The sequence below is a fragment of the Muntiacus reevesi genome, chromosome 6 (genome assembly GCF_963930625.1).
Source record: "Muntiacus reevesi chromosome 6, mMunRee1.1, whole genome shotgun sequence".
Lineage (NCBI taxonomy): Eukaryota > Metazoa > Chordata > Mammalia > Artiodactyla > Cervidae > Muntiacus > Muntiacus reevesi.
Genome location: NC_089254.1, coordinates 62450250 through 62477510, shown reverse-complemented (window position 1 = coordinate 62477510; position 27261 = coordinate 62450250). Strand labels below are relative to the sequence as shown.

General features: G+C 42.7%; 1 protein-coding gene and 1 long non-coding RNA gene across 4 annotated transcripts in view; one reads left to right on the top strand and one right to left on the bottom strand.

Moving 5' to 3' along the window:
* Nucleotides 1-27261, top strand: LOC136171210 (uncharacterized). Its single transcript, XR_010663778.1, has 6 exons — nt 1-7390; nt 8164-8298; nt 11995-12223; nt 15463-15730; nt 21000-21164; nt 24248-27261. It is a non-coding gene; the product is annotated as an uncharacterized lncRNA (long non-coding RNA).
* NOD1 (nucleotide binding oligomerization domain containing 1) overlaps nt 15573-27261 on the bottom strand; it is an 84678-nt gene continuing 72989 nt past the window's right edge. For all 3 annotated transcript variants that reach the window (XM_065939957.1, XM_065939955.1, XM_065939958.1), the window contains exons 12-13: nt 22335-22418; nt 15573-15708 (exon numbers count right to left, since the gene is read on the bottom strand). In XM_065939957.1, coding sequence (XP_065796029.1) covers nt 15636-15708; nt 22335-22418 — 157 coding nt within the window. In that variant the 3' untranslated portion in view covers nt 15573-15635. The remainder of the gene's footprint in view (nt 15709-22334; nt 22419-27261) is intronic.

Genomic DNA, 27261 nt, shown 5'->3' with positions numbered 1-27261 from the left:
TTTATTAATATTTCTCCCGGCAATCTTGATTCCAGGTTGTGCTTCTTCCAGCCCAGCGTTTCTTATGATTTACTCCGTATATAAGTTAAATAAGCAGGGTGACAATATACAGCCTTGACATACTCCTTTTCCTATTTAGAACTAGTCTGTTGTTCCATGTTCAGTTCTAACTGTTGCTTCCTGACCTGCATGCAGATTTCCCAAGAGGCAGGTCAGGTGGTCTGGTATTCCCATCTCTTTCAGAATTCTCCACAGTTTATTGTGATCCACACAGTCAAAGGCTTTGGCATAGTCAATAAAGCAGAAATAGATGTTTTTCTGGAAGTCTTTTGCTTTTTCTATGATCCAGCGGATGTTGACAGTAATATGTTAAGATTTAAGTCTACTATTTTATTTTCTCTTTGTCCCTTCTGTTTTTTCGTTGATCTTTCCTATCTTGAGTTATTTGAACTTTTTTTTAGTATTCCATTTAAATTTATTTACAGCATTGATAAGTTTATCTCTTTGTACAGTTTTTAAGTGGTTATCCTGCATTTGCATATATAATATACATAACAGTTTACCAGTATCAGCATTATGTCACTTCAAATGGAATGTAGAAACTGATTGTTGGTTAGTTGGAATTTTGTTCCCTTTTTGTGCTAAAGTGCCTGTTAGATGAACAGCATTGCTCATGTCAGATTTCTCCAAAGTGACTACTGCAGTACCTAATTGTCTTTGATAAAATTATGCACCTTGAAGAGATGTGTGCATGATTTAGCAATATAACAGGTATCATGAAGAAAAGGTATTTGGCCTTATGAGGGAGTACAAACTTAGACTAAAAAATTCTCATGAGGATTATTGCATTGATAATGTGTTTTTGTAACTGTGTCTCCTGTTTGGTCAAAGACCAGATTGCAGGTGAGGACTATTTGGGGAAAAAAAAAAAGAAAAAACAGCTCTAAGAAAACACAACTATAGAAAGTAAGTCTTTAAATACCTTGAAAGGTGACTGTTGTGGGTTGAAGTCTGAACTCCAGGTACCTGTGAATGTGAGATTATTTGGAAATAGGGCAAAGTTAAAATGAGGTCATACTGAATTAGGGTGGGCCCTGAATCCAGTGACTGGTGTTATAAGGAGAGGGAGGTCTAAAGATACACGAAGAGGGAAGTAGGCCATGTAATAACAGAGGCAGAGACCGGAGAGCTGAAACCATAAGGTAAGGAAAACCAAAGATTGCAACAACCACCAGAAACTAGAAAGGACTCAAGTAATACAGTGACCCAAGGCAGAGTTTATTCCAAGGATTCAGGGCTGATGAGATGATGCTTTCTGAACTTAGAAGCTATCAGAACCAGCCTCATTGACAATCCATCTGGTCTGTCTCTCTCACTATAGGCTTTCCTTTTATAAAGGAGTGATTGTCAAGAAAGTGGACAACTGGACAGATAAGAGGAATGCTGAGTTAAATGCTTAGTAGCCAAATTTTACCAAAGAGCAGTATAAGATGATCAGAATTCTGAAGTCCTAGGAACCGAGTATAAACCTAGTATTGAAGGGCTCAACAAATTACTTGGAGCTCACATTTCAGCAGCAGTCCTCTCGTAAAAGACAACCTAGAGACTATGGAGATACAAGGAGCTTGAGATTCGTTCCTGATTTACAAGTCCAGCATGGTTTGTGACAGAAAAGGGTCTAAGCTGGATTCAGGAAGCTCCATTCTTGTCATAAGTGACCAATCACAGACCACTGTGACCACAACTGAGATCAAAGTGAGGTTTCTTTACCTAGGTGAGGACCTAAGGGGCATCCTTGTAAGAGAGTTGGAACGAACTTGTAGGTTTGGACTTGTGCTGGGTGATTCAGAGAAGGGTCAACAAAATGGAGGCTGATAGTGATTTAGATGCTGTCAGGAGCTTGGGGCTACTCAGTAATTGTATACCTTGGTGATTTTATCTAGGAGGCGATACATTTAAAGCAGAGCTAGAGTTGTTGACAAAAAGAAAAGTCATGTCAGTCAGAAACAGAAGGTGCATAATTACTTGATGCAGAATGGAGTTGCAGGATGTCTTGTCTCTTGTTTGAGACATGCTTGCTGAGGGGTTATGCCCTGTCTGGGTCCACTATCTTCACCGAGCTGCCTTGTCTGATCCTTAATATACTGTTGTTGATCTATTGTGGCCATTGTTTATGTTTAGATGGGGCTGTCGCAGCCTTTCTACTACTTGCCAAGACTTTTTCCTTTTCTAGGAGTCTGGCCTGGAGACTGCATTTTTCAGTTCTGCCTACATTCCGTTGGTTAGGACACAGTCAGGTGGCTACAGCTAAGAGGATGGGAAGTAGGTTTTAACTGTATGCCCAAGGAAATGTGAAATAAGTTTAGTAATTATGTGACACTCTCTTTTCATTGTTGTTGTTCTTTTTTTTCTTTATCCCCATTTCCACTCCCTTAAGACATACACCGGAGTATTTAATATGTGTCCTTCTGAGGTACCTTCTATATATTTAATTAATTTACGTGAATCTTTGAAAGATACATAGGATTGCTTTGAGTGAATTCTTAAAGTGTAAGTAAATGTTCATTGTATATCCTTGTGATAATTTTTACTGTATTTTTGAGATCCATTTATGCTGCTACATATAGATCAAATTCATACCTCCTAATTGCTTCAAAATATTATGTTTTATTCATATTCATTTGACGTTTTACTTACCATTTCACCACGTACAAAAAGTCAAAAGCCTTACAAATTTGTCGTATTTATTCTTCCAGTTATTTTTGCCGAGTGGAGTACCCCTTAGTGGCTTACGATAATGGTTTTATTTTATTCACATGTCTGCGGTTGGACTGGGATTGGCAGAGACAGCTCATCTGTGCTCCATGCAGTATTAGCTAGTGCTGGCAAGTTCTCAGCTGACTGGGGTTGGAGTCAACTGAATGCTCTGTCACCTCTGGTGGATGATGTTGGCTGTTGGTTGGGGCCTCAGCTGGAGCTATTTGCCAGAGCACCTACACACAACAAGTCCATGTAGCTGCCTGGCTTCCTCACAGTGTGGTGGCTTGGTTAATCTAATCCTGGAAGAGGTTTCAGTTTAGCAGATCTGTCTTTGATGTTGAGAGCTACAACCTGTCTTTCTATCCTTCTAAACAAACCCTTCTTTTTGTGATAAGACTGCTTGGGGGAAAAAAAAAAGACTGCTTAGTTAGACTTTCATGACTTACAACTTGGAACTGTCGCTGACCATACTACTCTATCTGAATAGCTTGATGTTACTCTTTATTTCTCTCCATGCTCTTTGATTTCTCACACCACTCAGTTTAGTTATAATAATAATGCCATCAGCTCACCTTTATTGAATGCCTATCATGCACCAGACACTCTACCCTGTACTTGGCATTTAAGCCTCACAACAACCCACTGAAGATGGTAATTTCTCTATTTTTTGGAGTAAATGAAAATTTACATGGATTAGGTCATTTGTTTTATGTAATTGATAAGTATGGAACCCAAACCCTACTCAGCTCTTTCTAATTTTCAGTCTGTTTTCAGTCTGCCATGCTGGACCTGACAGGCATGATTTTTATTTCCTAAAAAGTCAACACAGTTCTGTAGCATCAAGCTGTGAGTTGTTCATCAGGCTACTTCCTCCTGTTGCTAGGCACACGACTAGACTCCTTCATTGCAGTTAGGTTTAGCCACATGGTTGGGTTCTACCTACAACATGTGAACAGAAGAGATAGACCCTATTTCATGGCCAGGCCCAATAAAATGTCCCATTTCCTGTCCTTTATGCTCTGCTTCTGCCATCTATTAAGTTTATGGTGCCTAAGATGACCTTGGAAACCACACATTGATAATGGCAAAAACTGACAGCCCGGGTCCCTGACAGAGGTCCCTGCCACCAATATCAAACCTCTTTAAACTGTTTATATGAGAAGGAGATAAATTTCTGCTTATTTAAGCCATTATGTATTTAGGGGTCTATTTATTACAGCAGTTAGTCTTCCTTAATTTTTATGGACTGTTTCAATTATGCTTTTCTGGGTAACAAACCACCTCAAAATTTTAGTGGCTTAAAACCACAGTCTTCACTCATGATTCTGTGAATTAGAAACTTAGGCTCTTGCCTATACTTGTTCACGCAGCCACAGCCAGCAGGTGGGTGGGTCAGCTGGGGGCTGACTGGTCTAGCATGGCCTGACTCATGTGTCCTGAGATAAGAGCTAGAGCTGGCTGCTAGCTGGACCACGTGTCTCCAGCAGGTTGGCCTGGGGTAATTCGCATGGTGGTGGAAGCATTCTCAGCAGCAAGAGGGGGCAAGCCCCAATCTTCAAGTGCTTTTAAGGCTTCTGCTTGCATGTGTTTGCCAGTTTACCAGTATCCAATCCAAGTCACATAGGTAGAGGGAAATGTGATTTATGGGGGAGTGCTCCATGCAAGCACTCTCCAGACATGCTACAGTACTTATGTACAAAGTAGGCAAATCATTCACATGTGTACAACAGCTCAGCTGCACGTTGGATAAGAGATTCCAGCTTTAAGCTGTGTTCATAACCTCTGAATCGAGTTGTAATAGCAGAGTTGGTTTTAATAAAAATTATAATGATTTTGTTTTAAAATTACATTTCAGATCTATATGAGAAAATGAAATATTTGCCAATACGTGATACATTCAGGTTACTAGCACTGGCACTATAACAATGATGTAGTTTATGGCCTAAATTTACCTGATGTTTTATGAATTCAGTTTATCAAGAGCCTATGGATTTGAAACCAAATCCATACTGTGAATCTTTAATTGCTAGATTTTTAATCTAGATCTTTAACTCTTTAATCTCTAGATTCACCCTTATTTAGGGTCATTTGTAAATAAATAAGTTATAAGTTCAGTACTTCCTCACTTTCTTTTAACTTTTGCTTTATTAGGCCACACTGAGCCACCTGCAAGAACAGAATGTTTTCCTCTTTGCTCAGGGTAAAGTACTCTGCGTGCTTTACCTCCATGATGATATCAATACAGTGGTTAAGGCCCTCAGTTCTGGAGCCAGAATGTCCAGGGTCATATCCTATCATTTCAGCTGGTTGTGTGACCCTGGGCAATTTAAGTACATAGTGCCTCAGTTTTTGCACCTTTAAAATGGGGATAATTATCATAAAGTAACTCATAGGATTGTTATGAGATTAAATGAGATAAAGTATAAAAAAACCCAAAACCCTTAGTTCGGTGCCTAGCCAGTTAGAAGAAGTCATAATGATTTTTTTTAATTTTAGGTTTCTTGAGTATAATTGATAATTTAATATTTTTAATTACTCTTCAGACCTATATATGAGAATGAAATATTTACCAGTACATCAGAAACTCAGGTTTGTAGGAGACTGCCGATTAGGAGATGCTTGCTGAAGCCTCAACATATAAGTTTCATGATGTATATAAGTTACTTTCAAATGCTATAGCAAATAGAAAAATTATATTGCAAATAAGGTAAAACCAATATGATAAAATGTTAATACTTGTTAATATATGTAGGATAAGAATGTTCATTTATTATTTCAAGTTTTCTATAGGTTTGAGACCTTTCCTGATAAAATATGGATGGAGGATGGAAATTCTCTCCCCAGTTCTCTCAACGTCCCTTTTTTCTTTTCATCCCTCCTTCCTTTCTCTCATCTTCCCCAGATTCTCTCCCAGTCTCTCCCATGAGGGCCTCTTGTCTCTGCTCATCTACAGGCCATCTCCTGTTATGTACTTACTCCTAGCAGCAGTGTATTACCGGCATAAGGAATTAAAGACACAGCCCTGGAGCCAGACTGTCTGTGTTGGAATATCTGCTGTCTCTCTTACTGTGTGATCTTGGGCAAATTACTTTTAAACTCTCTATGGCTCCTCCAAATGGTTGTGAGGAGTGAAGAAACAATGAGTATCTATAAATAATTAGAAGAGGGTCTAGTATCTTGAGAGCTTTTATCCTCGTGGTGTCCCTCACTTCTTTTCTGTTCAGCAAGAATGGGCCCTGCAGTCTTCCTCCTGAGGACATGTATTTGAGGGAAGATTGCAAATGCTTCTTACTTAATACCTTTTCTTTTTTTTTTCCCCAACACAAAAGGAATTGCAATGGGCAAAAATCCTCCTGCAAGATGTTTCCACATTTAGAAGAAATATATTCTACTCCGTTTTTGCTTTCTTATTACCCTCTGAAGAGGTAATTGTTTAACAGTAAAATCTTGCATTAACCTGGATGTGGACAGTGGCATCAACACCTTACCCCTAACCTCACAAGCCCAGCTTGTCTGCACTGTCTTCTTAACTTACTCTTGAAATGGCACAGCCCTTCTTCCCATGTGAGGTTAGTCTGTCACCTACGCTGGAGATCCCAGCCTCCTTGCCTTCTCAGGAGCCATGCAGTCTCATTTATTCCTCCTCTCTCTCTAGTACTCAGCTCTCCCTCCCAGTCTGTCTTTTCCATGAACATTTAGCGCCTTCTCATCTTAAGTTGGGCTTCCCTGGTGGCTCAGATGGTAAAGAATCTGCCTGCAATATGGGAAACACGGGTTTGATCCCTGGGTCAGGAAGATCCCCTGGAGAAGGAAATAGCAACATACTCCAGTATCCTTGCCCGGAGAATTCTATGGACAGGAGCCTGGCAGGCTACAGTCCATGGGGTCGCAAAGAGTTAGACATGACTGAGTGACCAACACTTTCATCTTAAGTCAGACGAGGGAACCCTCCCTAGACTCCACATCCCCTTTGAGCCACTGTTCTGTCTTTCTGCTTCACATGATATTTCTTGAAAGATATTTTCCTCTTCCAATTATTTCTCAGCCCACTCCAGTGGCTTCCCTGCTGCGAGTTTAACAAAACGGCTGTTACTGAGGTGACCCATAACCTCTGTGTCACTAAATCCATGGGCATTTACTTTGATTTACAAAAACATTCAGCAGTGTAATCTTCTTATTGAGACCTCTTTATTCATCATTGAGTATCTGTTCTGTCAATAATAAAGTACTGTATCTTTGACCCAGGAGTCTCAGGCCTCATGCTAGCATCCATGATACAGTGTCTAGCTTATAACTTGTGAGTAGGCTAAAATCCAGGCCCAGACAGGACACTGACCATTCTATTCCTAGCAGTTCCATAGTGCTTGGCATGAAGTAGGTGTTCAATATTTGTGAGATGGATGGATGGACAGACAGACGGACGGATGGACTTTCTCAGTTCTGCCAGGATACTGCAGGGATCAGACCTGAAGAACCACCTGTGTTCTGGATTCATTCTGGGATCATGGGGGAGACAGCTGAGAGAACATGAAGGTTAATTTGATCTGAAGTTTCTCTGGGCTTAAGTGTCTCATTGGAGAGTATTTTGAATACCCAGCTTCTCTTCTGAAATGTAAACCGTCTGACAGAGGTAATCCTATTAGTTCCATTTTATTCTGAATTACTTGAATCTGTGTAATGTTCTAATATTTAGCTGAGTTTAGCAGTAGTGTGTGGGGAGGGTTGATGTGGGAGGTCTGCAGCCTGGGGTGGGCAGAGGCCTGGGTTCTCTTTCAAAGGGGGAATTTTGGATATTCCTGGGTTTCTTGGAGAGGATATGAGGGTGGGGGAACCAGGAAGTGAGAATGAGAGGTGGGTAACAGCAAAGGCACATTAGGTTGGCCTCAAGATCTACCCAGAGCCTGCCAGCAGTCACTGGGGACATACCATAGAAGTTCATCTCTGAAGCTGCTGGGGCCAGAAAGCTTCAGACTGTAATTGTCCCTGTTGGGATGGCTTGTTACCCTTTTACAAAGTAAGCATAGTTTTTGCACATAGAATAAAATTATTTTCAGGACAGATAAAAGAGTGAAAAGAATGAATGAGAAAATTAAATTTATACCTATTAAGATTTCTTGAATTAAACACTGAATAATGTGTAGAAAGGCCCAACAGCTTTTAGGTTGACAGAGGGGTTCTTGGAGTGAACAAAGGTGACAAGAATTATCTAGGGTTTGACTATCAACAGGACGGATATCACCCCTAAAGGGGGTAAAAATTGGTTCTTGGGGGGAAAAAGAGTTTAGCTATTCAATGGCCTGCAGGGTTGGGGTACCTAAACAGAAATACAGTATATTTGTGGCATTAAGAGTTTTATGGTGGAAGAGGGGATTAGCTTAAAATGTCTTAAAATTCTCTTTACAGGGGTGATAATGAAAAAAAGTTGAGAAAACTGGACTAGATGATTCAGATGGAAGCATAGTGTTGACCACCAATAGGCCCTCCTCTTGGGAATATCTGTTGACTCAGCAGAAGGAAAAAGATCGCACACATTGTCTGGTGAGTGCCCACTGGGAGATCTAAAAGCAGCAGTGGGCAGCTGGGCTGTTCCCTGGAGCTGCTCAGTAGGTGATGAGCTGCTGGCTCCGTACAAATGCAGTGCCCAAGAAGCCAGGCTGATGGGTCCTGACACATATGGCCAGCTCCTGGACGAGCCACAGCAACAGGAGGGTATGAATCAGGATGGGAGTCAGGATTCCAGTAGCTAACCCACCCACCTTCCACCCTCCTCCTATTCTGTTCTGACCTCCCTCCATCACTACTATTCTCTCCTGCTAGCTCTCAAGACTGCCTTTATTCATTTCTGCTGGAGGCTGGGGGATCAGTAGCAATGTCAACCAAGTGGATGAAAAGAATGCTAGAAACACAGAACCACATGCTGACATCAAAGACAGAAATGACCTTCAGCCACATGATTTTAGTGTAGAACGCCAGATAATTCACTCTAACATCTGTGAAATCAAATTAAAATGCAAACAGACTTTTAGCTTTCTTAATCCCTGCTTCTAAATAGGACCTGAACAGGCAGTTCCTTAACAAAATGGAGACAGTGTCAGGTATGTCAAGAATGCTTAGTTCTTGCGTGCATGCTAAGTCACTTCAGTCATGTCCAACTCTGTGTGATCCTATGGACCAGAGCCCACCAGGCTCCTCTGTCCATGGGGTTCTCCAGACAAGAAGAGTGGGTTGCTGTGTCCTCCTCCAGGGGATCTTCCTAACCCAGGGATCGAACTGGCATCTCTTAGGTCTGCCTGCATTGGCAGGAGGGTTCTTTATCGCCTGTGCCACCTGGGAAGCTTAGTCCTTATCCCATAGGTATTTGGCCTTCGGCTTCTGGTTTCTGAGCTGCTTACAAGTCTAGACTCTGCTGTCAGTTCAAAAACAGCAGTGTTGTTTCAGAGGGGCTCTCAAGGTGCAGAAGGATGGCTTAGCACTGCCGCCTCTTTTGCCCTATCTCTGATGCTCATTAAAGTCATGCTAGAGGGGAAAGGTCTGATTAGTTAGATAACAAATGTTGCTACTTCTAGAGCCCTACTACATGTCAGGCACTGTTCTAAGTGCTTTATAAAAATATTTATTAATTTACTCCTCATTACCAAACAGCCCTGCAAAGGGAGCAGTACTATTACAGATGGAAAGCTCAAGTGCAGAAAAGCTAAGTCATTGTCCAAGATCACACAAGTCCTGGGAGCACTGGAATTTGAACCCAGACCCTCAGTACCCACAGAACTGGCTGTAACTCTGCTGTTTCTCTCCCTAACTTACCAGTGTCTTTGAAGTCATGGATGAATGCACTGACAATGAAATTGCTCTTAACACCATGTACTTTGGATTTTTATGTAAGGAGAACATTGGATCAGTATCAGCACCCGCTACACAGTTGAATCCTCAGGCCACTTATATAATGGACTAATCGCTGGATACGTGCTGCCCTCTTGTGATGGAAATAATCCCAGCATGACCTTCTCCAGCTCTCTGGAATACATCTACTTCCTTTGGTCCCGTCCCATGATTGTGGCTGGCAGAGGATGTGTGGGCTTTGAAGAGTCAGACTCGGGTCACCGACATTCTCCAGGGTGTTCCTCGCCTTGAGACTGTCAGTCAATGAGACTTGAAAGCAGGACTCCCGAGTCTTGGAGCTTTTCGCATCATTAGTATATGAAAATAAGACCAGGCTTCCCAGAGGGACACTAAAGACACCCCACCTAAGTCCTCGGGGAGCAGAGTTCATTTTGTTTAACTTGCCCTAGTGGATTGGGATCAGGTTTAATAGGCTTGGTAAAAAAAAAAAAGGGGGGGGGGGGAACAGAGGGAAAATAAAGCCAGCCAGAAGGCCTGTGTTCTAGTTCTTGCTCTGCAGATGATGTGTGTGACCTTGGGCAAGTCACTGTTGCTCTCTGAGGCCAGTGTCTTCACTGGCATGGTAAGAAGGCTGAACTGAGTGAGCTCAAAATCTTAGCTATTACCAAGTCCAACCTTCTATATTTGCCAAAATCCCTTTCTTGAAGGGAAATTCCTCCCCAGCCCCCCGTTTTTCTACACATTCTCATTAGTAAGATGAGATACATATCCACACTCACTAGTTCTCATTTTCTTCACTCAGGAAGTAATCCCTACTTCATAGGGTTGTTGGGAAGAATTAGTTACCACTTGACCCAGTGCTAATGGAATCAGTCGGACTGGGTTTGTTTAGATAAAGCAGAGACACATGCACACATACACATGTTTAAAATCAAAGAAAACTGATTTTGAAGATACACTGAGTCAGTTATAAGTGACTGTCTTAGTGCCACTTGAGAACAGATGCCAATGCAAGGACCACTCATTAGTCCCTGCAGCTGCAGTTATTACCGGGGCCTGTCTGTGGCGCTAACATTACTGTGTGTGCGGGCAGGGCCTGGGTGCCATGTAGGGGACAGGTCCAGGGCAGGGAGTCTCATTCCTATTCAAAGGAGAGAGTACATTGTTCTCTAACTTCCACCTGCTTCCAAACCATTTATTAGACTCCTAAACCTGATGGATTCATGTAGATTGAAAAAAAAAAATAAAAATTCACAGCAAGAAACTTTGACTTGCCTGTCCCACTCCAAAGAAATAATCCTAAAGAAACTTTTTTACTTCCGTAGAAATGTCTATAATCATCATCCCTACAGCTAGTCTGGACACCTGAATGTCTAACACTTGGGACATAATTAAGCAAATTAACATACCAATAGAATACAAATGGTAATTATAAAGATTAATAACTGTGGGGAAATTAAATAAATTATAAATGTTCACTGTGATTATAACTATATAAAAAGATGTCAAAATACTCAACCCTAAAAAAGGAAATTCTGACATGGATGAACTTTGAGGACATCATGCTAAGTGAAATAAAGAGTCACAGAAAGACACCATATGGCTTCACTTATGTGAGGGAACTAGAGTCGTCAAAATCATAGAGAAAGAAAGTAGTGGGTGGTTGCCAGAAGTGGGGGCAAGGGGAATTATTGTTTCATGAGCATAGAGTTTCAGTTTTACAAGAGGAGTAATTCTGGAGATGGGCACTGGTGATGATTGCACAACATACGAATGTATTTATACCACTGAAATGTATAAAAATGATTAAGATGATAAATTGTATATTACATGTATTTTGCCATAATAAAAGTCTCCTTGTAGGCAAAATATGGAAAAATGACATGCAAAAATTTAAGTTGCTATTAGCACTATTATAAGCATTATTTAAAAAATGTTAATATTGCGATACTGCTTTTGTAATACAAATGTGACAGGAAACTGTCAAGGGGAAAAAAATCAAGTGATTTTGATATTTGTTATTTGACCCAAAAAGCACCTACGTAGGCATGGGGGAAATCAGAAACTTGCTTAGCATCCTTGAACTCATTTTATAATTTACTGTGGTTTAGAATCGTTTTTTTAATTCATTCATTCATTTCATTACAGATCACTGGGGGCCTACAATCTTTTTAGTGCTTAGTGCTTCTGAGAGAGTTTTAAGCTGGTCTGGGTGCAGTTAATTCAGCTGTAAGTCTGTGAGAATCCTGCTGGGATGGCCCCTGGGCCCTGTAGCTCTGTGGCCAGCCCATCTGTGCGGCAACATGAGCTTTGGCCTCCTTACCAGCTAATTCCACTTTTCATTAAAATTCCTCTCTATGGACCTGAGATGATGGTCATGCTTTTGCCTTTCAGCTCCAGAGCATGGATTTTTATTCCTGTAAGTGAGCAATTAGTTACTGGAAATAGACGCGTGTCACCCCTGGAAGTGGACCAAAACACCAACGAGCCAAATGTGCCTTCCCAGTTGGGGAGCTGAAAGGGACGCCTGGCAAAGGCTGGCGGGCCTGGCTTTGTGCGGTGGTGCCAGCTTCACTCTGCTTTTACTGTGCAGTGAAGACACGGATGTGCCTCCCTCTGTTCAGTGAGTGACATGTAAATGCTAAGAATGATGACAACTCATGGCCGTGCTTTTCACTGAAGGAGTCAGGATACTGAAGGAAGCTCAATGTTGAATGCTTCTAGACTTGAATTTGAGAACTTCTAGTCCTATATTGGACCTTGTTGGGAAGTTTCCTAAGCCTAAGAGTGTCAAGGGGATCCTGGGAGATGCCACTGTGAGCAGAAATGAGAAACATTGGCTTTATAATTGTTGTTGCTTAGTCGCTAAGTCATGTCCGACACTTTGGGACCCTATGGACTATAACCCTCTGGGATCCTCTGTCTATGGGATTTCCCAGGCAAGAATACTGGAGTGGGTTACCATTCCTTCTCTATGGGATCTTCCCGATCTAGGAATCGAACCCAAGTTATCATACGGTTGCATACTGAAGCACTGGGGGCTTCCCTGATAGCTCAGTTGGTAAAGAATCCACCTTTAGTGCAGGAGACCCCGGTTCAATTCCTGGGTCAGGAAGATCCACTGGAGAAGGGATAGGCTACCCACTCCAATATTCTTGCGCTTCCCTTGTGACTCAGCTGGTAAGGAATCCGTCTGCAATGCGGGAGACCTGGGTTTGATCCTTGGGTTGGGAAGATGCTCTGGAGAAGGGAAAAGGCTACCCATTCCAGTATTCTGGTGTGGAGAATTGGGTCGCAAAGAGTCGGACACGACTGAACGACTTTCACTTTCATTGAGCATTGACCCTGCACCGGCATTGTGCTGATCTCCATGTGGAGGCTCATTTAATCCTCACAACAACTTTGTATGTCAGTACTCTGGGGTTTCCGTTTTCAAGGTAGAAATTGAAATTTTGACAGTCTTAAGATGTGGCCCAAAGCCCCACAGTGATTTGACATGTCTTATAAGTTCCAAGTCAACATGGACATGTAGGTCTGAAACACGGAAGCTGTGGTTTCTTCCCTGAAATCATCTAACATGTCCTGTGGAAACAGTCATATTCTAAGTTTGTGGAATTCCCTTTCCCCCCCAATTTCCTATTATCTTTTTCTTGATTAGGACAAGGCTCCATTTCTCTGCAGAGAAGTTCACATATGGGTAGTGGAGACCCCTTCCAACAAATTAGGAGTCTAATTTCACTTTTGTAAGAAAATCCATCATTCGCCATCTGGAAAACCAAAGTATTTCCAGGTTAGAATTTAACCCAATATCACACAAATTCAGTTTCCCTTAGAGGCAACAGTTTTAATTTTCATAATCTCTAAAAGTAGTAATATTTGGTAGTTTCTGGGTTCATTTTAGACTCTCAAAACTTTACTTTTAGCAGTTTATAATAAAATATGCACCTGTCAGCTGGGAAGTGTGGTTCTGTGACTCGGCAAGTCTGAAGTCTGTTCTAAGCACCTTTGGCCTTCAGCTCACCAACCGCTCAGTCCTTTATGTGATCTGGGCATATTTGCTGCTCAGATATTCTGAAGAGAGGTCCTCCCTTGGGTAGGGGTGGGGGTGGTGACTGTTAGGCAGATACCCAAATCTGGGGTGGCCAGGACCTTAGAGGAATAGCTCCCATGTACAGGATGTTCCCCCTACCTTTCAGGGCTAACTTGTTGAATTATACCCTTCTTAACCGGGGCTGCAGTATAAAGCCAGCCTGGACTTCTGACAACTCCAAGGTACTGTTGAACGGCCCCCGATTTACCCGTCAGCTCAGTGCCTCTTGCCACAGTGGGTACAAGCCCACCCTGGTCCTCCACTTGGCAGTGAACAGCCGAGGAGGGTAGGGGACGGCCCATCAGGAAACAGTGGTGAGGGCCATGAAATCTGGCCATGACAGCATACCCTGGCCCCAGCCACCAGGGACTCAAGGTATTCCCTCTGAGAAGCCACTTGTGTGGACTGGGAGGTCAGATGGAGAGGCCTCAGCTGCTTTCTCCGCCTTCTTCCTTCCCTTGGTAGGTGGAGGGACTTGTGAAGGATCACACTGAGGATGCCTCTGACTGGCCCTCGTCAGTTCTGCTCACAGCACGTCGCCCCAGGGCCCCACCCAATGCAGTGAGTGCCTCTGAAGGGGTCACAGTGTGCTTGCCAGGCCGACTTCCTTTTTAAAACCCCTGGCTCAGACAACTGGAAGGACTGATGTTGAAGCTGAAACTCCAATACTTTGGCCACCTGATGCGAAGAGCCGATTCACTTGAGAAGACCCGGATGCTAGGGAAAATTGAGGGCAGGAGAAGGGGACGACAGAGGATGAGATGGTTGGATGGCATCACCGACTCAATGGACGTGAATTTGGGTAAACTCTGGGAGTTGGTGATGGACAGGGAGGCCTGGCATTTCTTGGGGTTGCAAAGAGTCACACACAACTGAGCTGAACCGAACTCAATTAGAAATAATGAGTGTTTCAGTATTTTACTAACAAATGAACTGGCAAATGAATGAGTTACCTGGGAAAACCTCCTTCCCCCCATTTAGCATCCACCGCACGCCCACCATGGTGGCAGGGGTCTAACATGCTCTCCCAGCTGAGTTCTCAGCGACTCTGAGCCTTGCCTCCAACACAGCCATCCTCACAAGTGCTCAAGGGCAGGATGAGATTTCCCTTTCTCCACAGGGCGAGAGAGAAGCTCCAGTTTGGATGCCATGGCCACAAGGGCACGCCAGACCTTTATTCCTTTTGGAGGATGGTACTGATTCTTCTTCCTGGGGCAGAGCCCGTAGCATCAGCCTTCCAGAGGTCGGTCCCATCCCACAAAAGCCCTGAGTGGAGCCTCAGTAATTATGAAGACGTTGTCCTGTCCCTCAGACGGGTGAAGAGGGCATCCTGCCATCTTTATCAGCAGACGGTGAGACTCCAGGACTAAGACAAAAGTCCATGGTGGGGCCTTCCTTTGGCACCAGCTCCCTACAGAGCCTTGGAGGAGTCAAACCCCCACACTGCACCCCTCAGTGGCTACAGTTTGAGGTGGGAATAGTATCAACACTGGGGGAGGTACTGAGGAGGAAGACAATATTTCAGGTAAAACACTTTCCTTTGTTGAGCACCTTTGCCCCCCAAGAAACATGGTACCAACTTTGCACCATGTCCTCAACTCTTCAGTGAACATGGCAGTGACTGACTCACTCCCCTTGGCCTCTGGGCAGGCATTTGTATGAGCTCTAAGTCTCCTTCCTCTAGTTGCAGATTTAAATAATCATGGCTATGCATTTAACATCTCTTCATAGAATGTTTACAGTCACTAAAATGGCTCATGCTTTTCCTGCAGAATTGTCACAGCTACTCAGGGACTCTGCCAGTCAGAGGGCCCACCTGATCTGCATCATGAAGGCAGAATTCCTAGCAGTCCCACCTCAGCAGACCCTGGATGCCGCCATCCAAGACAGGCAACTGCACTGAGTCGCCCCCAGAGCCAAGACCCACCCACAGGAAAACATCCCCTCAGAAACAGACAATCCGCTTCTCATCTTCAAAGACCTTGGCCTCCTCTGGTTTTATCAAGTTTCCATTTAAGCTGTTGGAGAAAAAGAACACAAGTAAGTGAGGGGCTACTGTATACACCTTCCCAACATGTGTTGCTAACACACTCTCATACTTCACGCAACCCTGAAATTAAAGAACATGATCTGTCAAACACTTTTTTCTTTTTTAAAACTGAAGTATAGTTGATTTACAGTATTGTGTTATTTTAGGTGTACAGCATGGTGATTCAGTATTTCTGCACATTGTTTTTCATTACAGGTTATTACAAGATAATGGGTATAATTTCCTGTGCTACACAGTATATTCTTATTATAATACAGTAATTTGTATATATGTTACTCTCATACCCCTGATTTGTTCCTCACCCTTTTGGTAACCACAAGGTAATTTTCTGTATCTGAGAGTCTGTTTCTGTTTTGCATATATACAGACATGTATATTATTTTTTAGATTCCACATCTACCTGATATAATAGTCTTTCTTTCTGTGATGTATTTCTTTTAGCATAATATTCTCTAGGTCCATCCACTTTGTAAATAGCAGTATTTCATTCTTTTTTATGGCCGAGTAATATTCCATTGTGCATATGTGTGTGTACATATATATGTACATGTACATATATGTGTGTGTTTATCACGTATTAATCCAGTCATCTGTTGATGAGCACTTGGGTTGCTTCCATGTCCTGGCTATTGTAAATAGTGCTGCTGTGAACACTGGGGTACATATTTTCAAATTAGTGTTTTATCTTTTTCTGGATATATACCCAGGAGTGCAATTGCTGGATCATATGGTAGTTCTACTGTTAGTTTAAGAATCCTCCATATTGTTTTCCATAGTGGCTGCACCAATTTACATTCCCACCAACAGTCTACGAGGGTTCCCATTTCTCTATATCCTCTCCAGCATTCATTATTTGTAGACTTTGATGGTGGCCATTCTGACAGGTGTGAAGTGATACCTCACTGGGTTTAGATTTGCATTTTCTAATAATTAGTAATGTTGAGCACCTTTTCATGTGCCTGTTGGGAATCTGTAAATTGTCTTTGGAAAAATGTCTCTTCAGGTTTTTTACCCATTTTTTAACTGAGCTGTTCTTTTGATGTTGAACTGTATGAGCTGTTTGTATATTTTGGACATTAACCCCTTGTCAATTTCATCATTTGCAAATATTTTATCCCATTCTGCAGGTTCTCCATTTTTTCAGGGGTTTCCTTTGCTATGCAAAAGCTTTTAAGTTTAATCAGGTCCCATTTGTTTATTTTTGTTTTTATCCATTTTGCCTTAGAGCTACATTTTTAATTCCTAATGTCATATTTTATATCTCCCTGTTTATCCCTTTATTGTTTAGTGTAGTTAGTCATTTTTGCAATTTTTTCGTTTTTAATCCATGTACTGGTTTAAGCGATCTTCAATCCTCAATATATATTTGCCTTTCCTATTGGTATTTTCCCTCTCCTATAGATTCTTTTCCATTTAGAGAAGATTCTTCAACATTTCTCTTAGGGTAGGTTTTGTAATGGTGAATTCTTTGCTTTTTGCTTCTCTGAGAAATTCTTATATTCTAAATGATAATCTTCCTGGGATTAAGTATCCTAGGCTGATATTTTCCCTTTCAGGACTTTGAATATATCATGCTATTAATACTTCTTCTGGCTTGCAAGGTTTCTGCAGAGAAATCAGCTGATAGCCTGATGGGGATTTCCTTGTAAAGGACTGTTTTTTATGGTATGTCTTGGTGTGGTTCTGCTTGGTTTCATCTTCTTTGGGACCTTCTGTGTTTCCTGTTCCTGGATATTTGTTCCCTTCTTCTTTAGGTTTGGGAAGTTTTCAGCCATACTTTCTTCAAATATGTGTTTTATTGCCTTCTCTTTTTTCCTTCTGGAATTCTTACAAAGCAGATATTGGCACATTTTATATTATTCCATAGATCTCTTATGTTGCTTTCATTTTTTTCATTTTCTTTCTGTCTGCTATATTGATTAATTTCCATTATCTTTCATGTCATTTGCATTTGTGTCATTTAGTCTGCTATTGCTTTTAGAGTGAGTTTTATCTCAGACATTGAATTACCTATTTTTGATTAGATCTTTTTATAGTTTTTGTTAAAATGATCTGTGCTTAGATCAGTTTTCTTTTTTCATTCAGTTAGCATTTTTATTTCCAGCTTTTCTGTTTCATTTCTGTTTCATTACTTTTTCCAAGGGGTTTCTCTTGCTCAACTGTTTCACCTAAATTCACTGAAAAAGAGAAAAGCAATCTATTGTGGTCATGAAGAGGTGTTTTCATGTGAGTGTCCCTCTGGTGTCTTTGGTGTGAGGACTGGATTTGATTGTGGATGCCAGCCCTGTCTTCTTCAGGGTGTGCTGGCCACCATCACCTTGATGGGGTATGGCTAGAACCTGCACAGGCTGTGATGTGGGATCTCCTCTCTGCTCAGTGACCATCACACAGGGCAGGTGCTGCTCCGGAGTTGCTGGAGGAAATGCCCTGAGCGTTGGGCTGTAGAGTGGGCTCTGTTCCCTGGAGGTGTATGTCTTCCCTTCTCCCTGCACTGGGGCTTGTGCATTTACAGAGGTCTGATGCAGCCCAAGGTCATGCTTCTTCCCACTGTGGTCATGCCACGTCTGGCGCAAGGTTGTGGCATGAAGAGACTGGAGCATGTGCTTGGCTAGCAGTGGGGGCCATGGCATTACGGCCGAAGCGGCTGCGTTGCCATCAGACATCGGGGCTGCTTTGTTAGCACTGTTGTAGCAAGCACCCAGCAGGCGCCTGGGGGCCACGTCTGTGTCCCTCGATCAGGTCTCCTGCCAGGACTTGGCTTCCCTAGATCTAGTGCCAGTCTGTGGTGTGGAGTGGGTGGGCCTGGGGTGTTTGCTCAGCTCGGCTTCAGGAGCACAATGAGGTGGCAGTCACTGGGGCAGACCTCTCTCTGCCCTGTCTGGTGGCAAGCAAGCACCCACACACTCCTCCCAAGTGGAGTCTAGGCTCTCCAGCCTCTCTCTCTGTCATACTGTTCTCCAAGCACTCAAGGGGACTTGTCTCCTCTGCACAGGAGCCCAGGACTGGGACACCCAGTCTGTGATTCAACCCGCTTACTTCCCAGGGCAAGTATCCATGTGATCGTCTTCCTTTTCCTCTTAGTCCCTGCCCAGGGGTGCCATCCTCACCTGATTCTTTTTCCCATCCTACCTGATTACATGGGAATCTTTCTTGTAAGCCTTGGTTGTATAGGAGCTCTCTTGCCAGTTTTCCATGAGACTTGTTCTAAACTTGGATGTATTTTTGATGTGTTTGTGGGGGAAGGTCACCTCCACATCCTTTTACTTGGCCATCTTGATGACTTGTTTGATATTAATCATTTCCAGATGGCCAATAAACACATGAAAAGATGCTCAACATCACTCATTATTAAAGAAATGCAAACCGAAACTTTAATGAGGTATCACCTCACACCAGTCAGAATGGCCATCATCAAAACAAATCTACAAATAATAAATGCTGGAGAGGATGTGGAGAAAAGGGAACCCTCCTGCACTGCTGGTGGGAATGTAAATTGATACAACTACTATGGAGAACAGTATGGAGGTTCCTTAAAAAACTAAAAACTTTCATAGGACCCAGTAATCCTACACCTAGGCATGTACTCTGAGAAAATAATTCAAAAAGATACATGTGCTCCAGTATTCACTGCAACACTACTTAAAATAGCCTAAATGTCCATGGACAGACAAATAGATAAAGAAGATGTGGTATATATATATACAATGAAATATTACTCAAACACAAAAAGGAACAAAATTGGGTCATTTGTAACAACGTGGATGAACCTAGAGTCTGTCATACAGAGTAAAGTCAGTCAGAAACATATAGTAATGTGTATATATATACAGAATCTAGAAAAATTTAGTACTGCTGAACCTCTGCAGGGCAGGAATAGAGATGCAGGCATGGAGAACTGACTTGTGGACACAGTGAGGGAAGGAGAGGGTGGGACAAATTGAGAGAGTGGCAATGACATGTATGCACTACCATGTAAGACAGACAGCTGTGGGAAGCTGCTCTGTAGCACAGGGAGCTCATCTCAGTGCTCTGGGATGACCTAGAGGGAGGCTCAAGAGGGAAGAGATACATGTATACACATAGCTGAGTCACGCTGTGGTACAGCAGAAACTAACAACGCTGTAAAGCAATTATAATTCAATAAAAAAAATTCCCTTCATGGAGCTACCGTCACTCCACGGAATGGATCTGAGGTCACCAACAGCCTCGACAAAACGGAATTTAAATGACATTTTTCAGGCCTTATCTTTCTTGCCCTTCACAGGCATTTCTTCCTCTTCCTTGAAACACTACCATCCATTTCTTGGCTTGATATTTACACTCTCTGGTTTCTTTCCTACATCTGACCACTCCATCTCCTTTTTTATATTCTCCTCCACATGACCTCTAAATAATGGATATCCTCCAGGCTTGGGGCCCGGCCCTCTTCCCCAGAAGAACCTCATCTATCCCTGGCCTCATCTGTATGTCAGTGATGTGGGCGAGACCTCTCTACTCCAAGCCTTTTGCCTGCTTGACATCCTCATCTGGATGCCTCCCTGGTACCTCAGAGTGGGCACCTCTCCCCCGGGTTCCCGAGCTCCGTGAATGGCACGCCACTCTTCCTCCAGTTGTGCAAGTTAGTAACCTGGAGGTTAACCTTGACACCTTCCCCACCTTCATATTCTGTCACAAAGTTTTGTTTCCTAAGTATCCCTAGCATGGCTCCCTGGAACCTCTCCATATGTTCCCCACCACCGTCCTGATCTGAGTATCTATCACCTCTTCTCTGGCCTTTCCCAGTCCTCTTTCCCACAGGAGCCAGGGTGGTGTTTTTTTTTTGTTTGTTTGTTTGTTTTACAGTGCGGCTCTGAGCACATCCCTCTTTGCTTGAAACCCTTCAATGACTTTCTACTGCTTTTAGGATAAACACCAAAAATATGCAAAAGGACCCTTAGATCTTTCATGGTCTAGTCTCTGCCCATCACCTCCACCTCCTGTGGCCCTTCTCCTACACTGTTCTTCAAGGGTACCACATTCCTTCCTGCCTCAGAACTTTTGCACATGATGTCCTCCTTCCTACTTCAGCTGATGATCTCCTATTTGTCCTTCATGGCTTAGTTTAAATGCCACTTCCTTCAGGAGACCTTCCCTGAAACCTCCTTTGCATTAGGTTCCCTTCTCAGCTTTCCCCTCTCTAGCACTCATCGTGACCGTCATTAAATAATTACTTGAATAATTTTTTCCTTTACTCTATCTTCCTCACCACTGGATTCTCAGAATCGGCACAGCACCCGGCACTCAAGCACTCATTTGTTATTCAACAAATTAAGATGCAGTGTTTTACCTGGGGACTCTGCAGTGACCTTGACAGAGGCCCTACCCTCAAGGAGCTCACAGTCTGGAGGAGGGAGCCTCACAGAAAGCTCTTACAATGGAGTGTGGGTAAGTGCTATAATTTATGACACCGGGTCATTGAACACTGCTAATTTCTGTCTTTGAAGGCATAACTCACCGAGGGACTTCAGATTTCAAGTTCTTTTTGAACGGGGATGAGGTAGACATAAATGGCGTTACAGATAAAGAGTCCAAGAAGATGGCCAAAGGTAATCTCTGCCAGTGGTGACCCTGGGCAGAGACTGACCCCAGCCCTGGCAGCCCATGATGTGACACTTCTGGACTGAACCAGGGGCTGGAGTGAAGATAACGCCTGGGCCAGTGCCCAAGCCTTCCTCCTTGTCCTCTTTCCTAATCCTTCCTGACACCAATGCCTCGTTCAGGTTCTACACAGCATGCCTTAAAAACTGATACTTGGTCCTATACAAATAGTTCTTTGTGTAGGAACAATGGTCTTTGGTAGGCCATTTCAAGCTGGTCAGAATTAAAGCAGCTGCCCTCACACTCTGCTGGGCTGTCTCAGGCAGCGGCGGAGAGCAAATTCCAGAGCTCTTGGGGGGGTCTGGGTTCAAGGACACAGGGGCCCTCTGTTCTCAACTTGGTTATATCGGTACTGAGGCAGTCAGGGCCCTTTCTGTTACTAGTGGGACACACACATGCCCTCACCCCCCTGAATATACTCCAGGCCCAGTCCTACCTGTGGGGAAGCAGGGGGGCTGCATGTGTCCCGTGGGGGGCACGAGAAATGGAATGGGGCGCAACACTGCAGTGAGGCAGGCCCTGGGCCTTCCTTCTGCTGGCATAAGCGAGTCCTCAGAAGAGAAACACGAAGTTGGAAAAGAGTACAGTCAGCTCAAATACAGCCTGGAAGCCCAGACAGGAAAAGAACATGCTTCAGACTCCAGGCCATCTCTGAGTGGGAATCATTTCTCAGTCTGTCTGCCCCTGTACAATCTAGGACAGGGGGACTGCAGAAGAGAGTCCTGACTATGAAGTCACAGCCTTGACTGAATTTCAGCTTCTCTTCTTAGGTGTGACCTGGGTCTGGGCCTCAGTTTCTACATCTGTGAAATGGAAACAGTACTACCTACTTTACAGATTGTTGGAAAGATGAGAAATAAATGCACATTGCCTTACATTGTGCACAGCACATAGTCAATGGTGTTAAGTAAATAATCACTGTTGTTATCACTACAAAAAGGAGGAGATCAGTCTTACCAAATCTCCATTATGCCAGTGTTCTTCTGTAATGCCTCTGCCAACTGGGCAATCCCCTTGGCTGTGATCTGGTTCTGGATAAGCCTGAAAGAAAAACACACCTTTTGTATCAAGTCATACAGGATGAACTCTGTCCACGTCATTAGGGGGTTGGAAGGGTATGATGGAATGAGAGACAGGATCAGGAAGAACTGAGTCCATTTAACTTTCAATCTAGCAAAGATTGTCTAGATCAGACTCAGGAGAATAAACGACATGTTTTAAAATGTTTGTTTTCTGATGGGCAGAAGACCTAAATAGGCATTTCTCCAAAGAAGACATACATATGGCCAACAGGCATATGAAAAGATGCTCAGTGTCACTAATTATTGGAGAGGTGAAAATCAAAACCACAATGAGGTACCACTTCATACCAGTCAGAATGGCCATGTTTAAAAAGTCTAAAAATAATAAATACTGGAGGGGATTTGAAGAAAAGGGAATCCTCCTACACTGTTGGTGGGAATGTAAATTGGTTCAGCCCCTATTGAAAACGGTATGGAGGTTCCTTAAAAAAACTAAAAAATAGAGTTGCCATAAGATCCAACAATCCCACTCCTGGGCATATATCCAGATAAAACTGTAATTTAAAAAGATATACAATAGCCAACACACGGAAACAACCTAAATAGCCATCAGATGAATGGATACAGAAGATGTGGGGTGTGTGTGTGTATATATATAACATATATACATGAATATATATATACACACACACACAATGAACTATTACTCAGCCATTAAGAATATCATACTAAGCAGAGAAGGACAAATACCGTATGAGAGCACTTATATGTGGAATCTAAAATATTACACAAATGAACCTATCTACAAAATAAAAATAGACTGCAAAACAAATATAGACTACAAAACAAATATAGAGAACAGACTGTGGTTGGCAATGAGGCAGAAGGGTGGGGAGGGAAGGGTTGGGAATTTGGGATTCATAGATGCAATTTACTATATACAGGATGGATGGATAAACAACAAGATCCTACTATATAACACAGGAAACTATAGTAAAAAACCTGTGATAAACCATAATGGAAAAGAATATGAAAAACAATACACAGGGGACTTCCCTGGCAATCCAGTGATTTAAAACTTTGTCTTCCAGTGAAGGGGATGCAGATTCGATCCCTGGTTGGTGAGCTAAAAATCCAAATGCCTTATGGCCAAAATACCAGAACAAGAGAATCAATATTATAACGAATTCAGTAAAGACTTAAAAAAATTTTTTTAAATATATAACTGAGTTACTGTGCTATACAGCAGAAATTAAAATAGATGTTATTCATCAATAAATTTTTTTAATGTTTAACTTTTATGTATATTTTTAGCATGAGCATAATAGATCTGTATATTCACATGTAGGTACTTTATTACATGAACATATATATGCATGTGTCCTTGACACTTTTCATTGTTTCGAGACTACCAGTCTGAACAACAAATTCTAAGGAATGTATCTGGGAACAGGCAGTCTGATATCTCCTTCCAGGTGGCTGGAGAAAAGCAAGGCAGCTTTTAAAGTTAAGTATGTTTAAAGAGCTGGGCATTCTCTTCTTTTCCAGGGAGGGGGAAGAGGTTTCCAAAATGGTGCCATGTCCTATCCAACATCTGAGAGGGAGGGAGGGAGGGGGAACTATTCATGAGTCCCAGTGGAAAAGCATCCATACTGGGCCTCTAGGACTATACCCCATTATGTTGGGTAACTGACTCAATGAAACGAAGGTTTCAGATAGAGCTGAGAAGCCTGAACAAGTTCTGAATTGCTCCCCTGGGAGGCTGTGCTTCTAGCCCACCCAGGAAAAAAATGCAGCACAAGTCAGTGATATGTCTACTTTTTTTTTTTTTTCTCTTTTTTATCACAGGTTCACTCCTCTCCTCTGGCTTTTTGTAGATAAAGGCTGCAAATGCACTTGAGCTATCCAAGAAGGCAGCTGTATGAGGAAGATGAAGGCCTGAATTACCATGACTGATGAGATTTCAGAAATTAAGCCAGTCCCTTAGAAGGAAGCAGTATAGCATGGTCAAAAGCTCTCCTCGCATACAATTACGCCTACTCCCCACCTTCCAGCTATAGATCCTTGAAGAAGCTCTCTGTTCTTCGGTTGCCTGACCTATAATATGAGAATAATAACTGTAAGAGAGCCCACAAGCCTGAGTGTGCAAGTTTCAATAGGAGGATGGGTATGAAGCAGTTCTCAGTCTCTACCACGGTGCCCAGTGCAAGTTCTTCTCACCATTCCTGCCCAAGCACACAGGACTAGGCAACCATGCTGTAGCCAGGACCCAGTGATCGCTGCCACATCTCCCAGACTGGGGCCCTGGTCTTGATGCAGAGGTGGTAAGCATGACCACAGTGTGACTTGGACTTTTTTTTGCGAAAGGAGCAAAAATAGAACCTGGAAGTGGGCACAGAGTTCTGCATTCAGTTAAATTCTGCTATTTCCTAATGACCCCTCCCATGGTTGTGACCAGTGACACCACCTACGCCTTGCTGGAGGTAGGCTGAGCTGCCTGCAGCCTAGACCTGGCGAGAGGCTGGGTAGGAGGAGAGGTTAAAAAGGCTGGCAGTGCTCAGGCCCACTGGCTACCTTCACCCTGGCCAGTGTGGTCTGTGCTCACACAAAGAGCGAAGACTCACTCTCTAGCCCTCTTCTCGCTGTGTTCTCCCTGGAGAGGCTGGCCTGACACCTAGGGAAAGGCATAAAAGAAAGAAAGGGTCAGAAAGAAAAGGGAAAAAAACAGATGTAAAAGTAACACACTGGGTTTATATATATATATAGAAACTGACATGGTGATCTAAAATTCACGTGAAAAGGCAAGGGACCCAGAATAGTCAAAACAATATTAAGAAAGAAGAACAAGGTTGGAAACACACACTTCTTGGTGTAAAAAACTTATTACAGAGTTACAATAAGCAGGACAGTATGGTCCTGGCATAAGGATAAACATATGACTCAACCAGAATAGAAAGTTCAGAAATAAACTCACACATTTATGGTCAACTGATTTGACAAAAGTGTTAGGGCCATTCAAAAGAGAAGAGTCTTTTCAGCATGTGGTGCCAGGACAACTGATTATCTAGATGCAATAAAATAAAGTTGGACCCCAAACCTCATACCATACACAGAAATGAACTCCAAATGGATCAAAGACCTAAGTGTAAGAGCAAAACTGTAACACTTAGGAAATCTTTGTGACCTTGGCTTAGGCAATGATTTCTTAGTAAGACAACCTAAAGCACAAGCAACTAAAGAAAAAATAAATTGGACTTCATCAAAATTAAAAACGTGCTTCAAAGGTCACTGTGAAGAAACTGAAAAGAAATATTTGCAAATCATCTATCTAGTAAATGTCTAGCACCTAGAATATTTAAAGAATCCTAACAACTCAGCAATTAAAAGGCACATAACCCAATTTAGGGCTTCCCAGGTGGCACCAGTGGTAAAGAACCCACCTGGCAATGCAGGAGATATAAGAGACAAGAGTTTGATCCCTCGGTGGGGAAGATCCCCTGGAGGAGGGCTCAGCAACCCCTTCCAGTATTCTTGCCTGGAGAATCCTCATGGACAGAGGAGCCTGGTGGGCTACAGCTCAAAGAGTTGCAAAGAGTTGGACACAACTAAAGTGACTTACCACAGCCAAACCCAATTTACAAATGAACAAAGAATGTGGAGTCAGTTCTCCAAAGAAGATATACAAATGGCCAATATGCACATGAAAAGACACCCAACATTGTTAGTGTCAGGGAAATGCAAATCAAAACCACGATGAGACAGCACTTCAAATCCCCTAGGATGGTATGACCCCAAAAGACCTGTGTTGGTGAGGACGTGGAGAAATGCTGACCCTCATACATGACTGGTGAGAATGTAAATAGCATAATCACCTTGGAAAACAGTTTAGCAGTTAACAAAATAACCATATAACCCTGAAATACTATTCCTAAAGTATATACCCAAAAGAAATGAAAACATATGGTTACACAAACATGCACGAATGTTCACAGTAGCATTATTCATAACAGTCATAAAGTAGAAACAATCCAAATGTCCATCAGCTGATGAATGGACAAACAAAATGTGAACTATCCATACAATGGAATATTCAGCCATAAAAAGCAATGGAGTACTGATACATGCTACAGTGTAGATGAAGTTTGAAAACTTATGCTACTGAAATAACACGGAAACATAAGGTCCCATATCGTATGACTGCATCTCTATGAAAGACCCAGAAAAGGCAAATCCAGAGAGACAGAAAATAAGATTCAGTTCAGTCATTCAGTCATGTCCAACTCTTTGAGACCCCATGAATTGCAGCACACCAGGCCTCCCTGTCCATCACCAACTCCCAGAGTTTACTCAAACTTATGTCCATCGAGTTGGTGATGCCATCCAGCCATCTCATCCTCTGTTGTCCTCTTCTCCTCCTGCCCCCAATCCCTCCCAGCATCAGGATCTTTTCCAGTGAGTCAACTCTTCGCATGAGGTGGCCAAAATATTGGAGTTTCAGTTTCAGCTTCAGCATCAGTCCTTCAGTCCCAGGACTGATCTCCTTGCAGTCCAAGGAACTGTCAATGCTAAAGCCCAGGGACAGAGGAGCCTGTTGGGCTACGACGGTCCTTAGAGTCACAAAGTCGGATACGACTGAGGTGACTTAGCACACATGCAGGAACCAAGGGGGGAGAAGGATGGGGAGTGATTGCTTAATGCATACAGGTTTTTGGGGAGTAGGGGAGGTGGTTAGGTAAAATGCTCTCGAGTTAGAGAGTAGTGTTGACTGCACAACCTATAAATATGCTAAAAATCACTGAATTGTACACTTCAAAAGAGTGACTTTTATGGTATGTCAATTTTATGTTAAAGTGTTTTTTTAA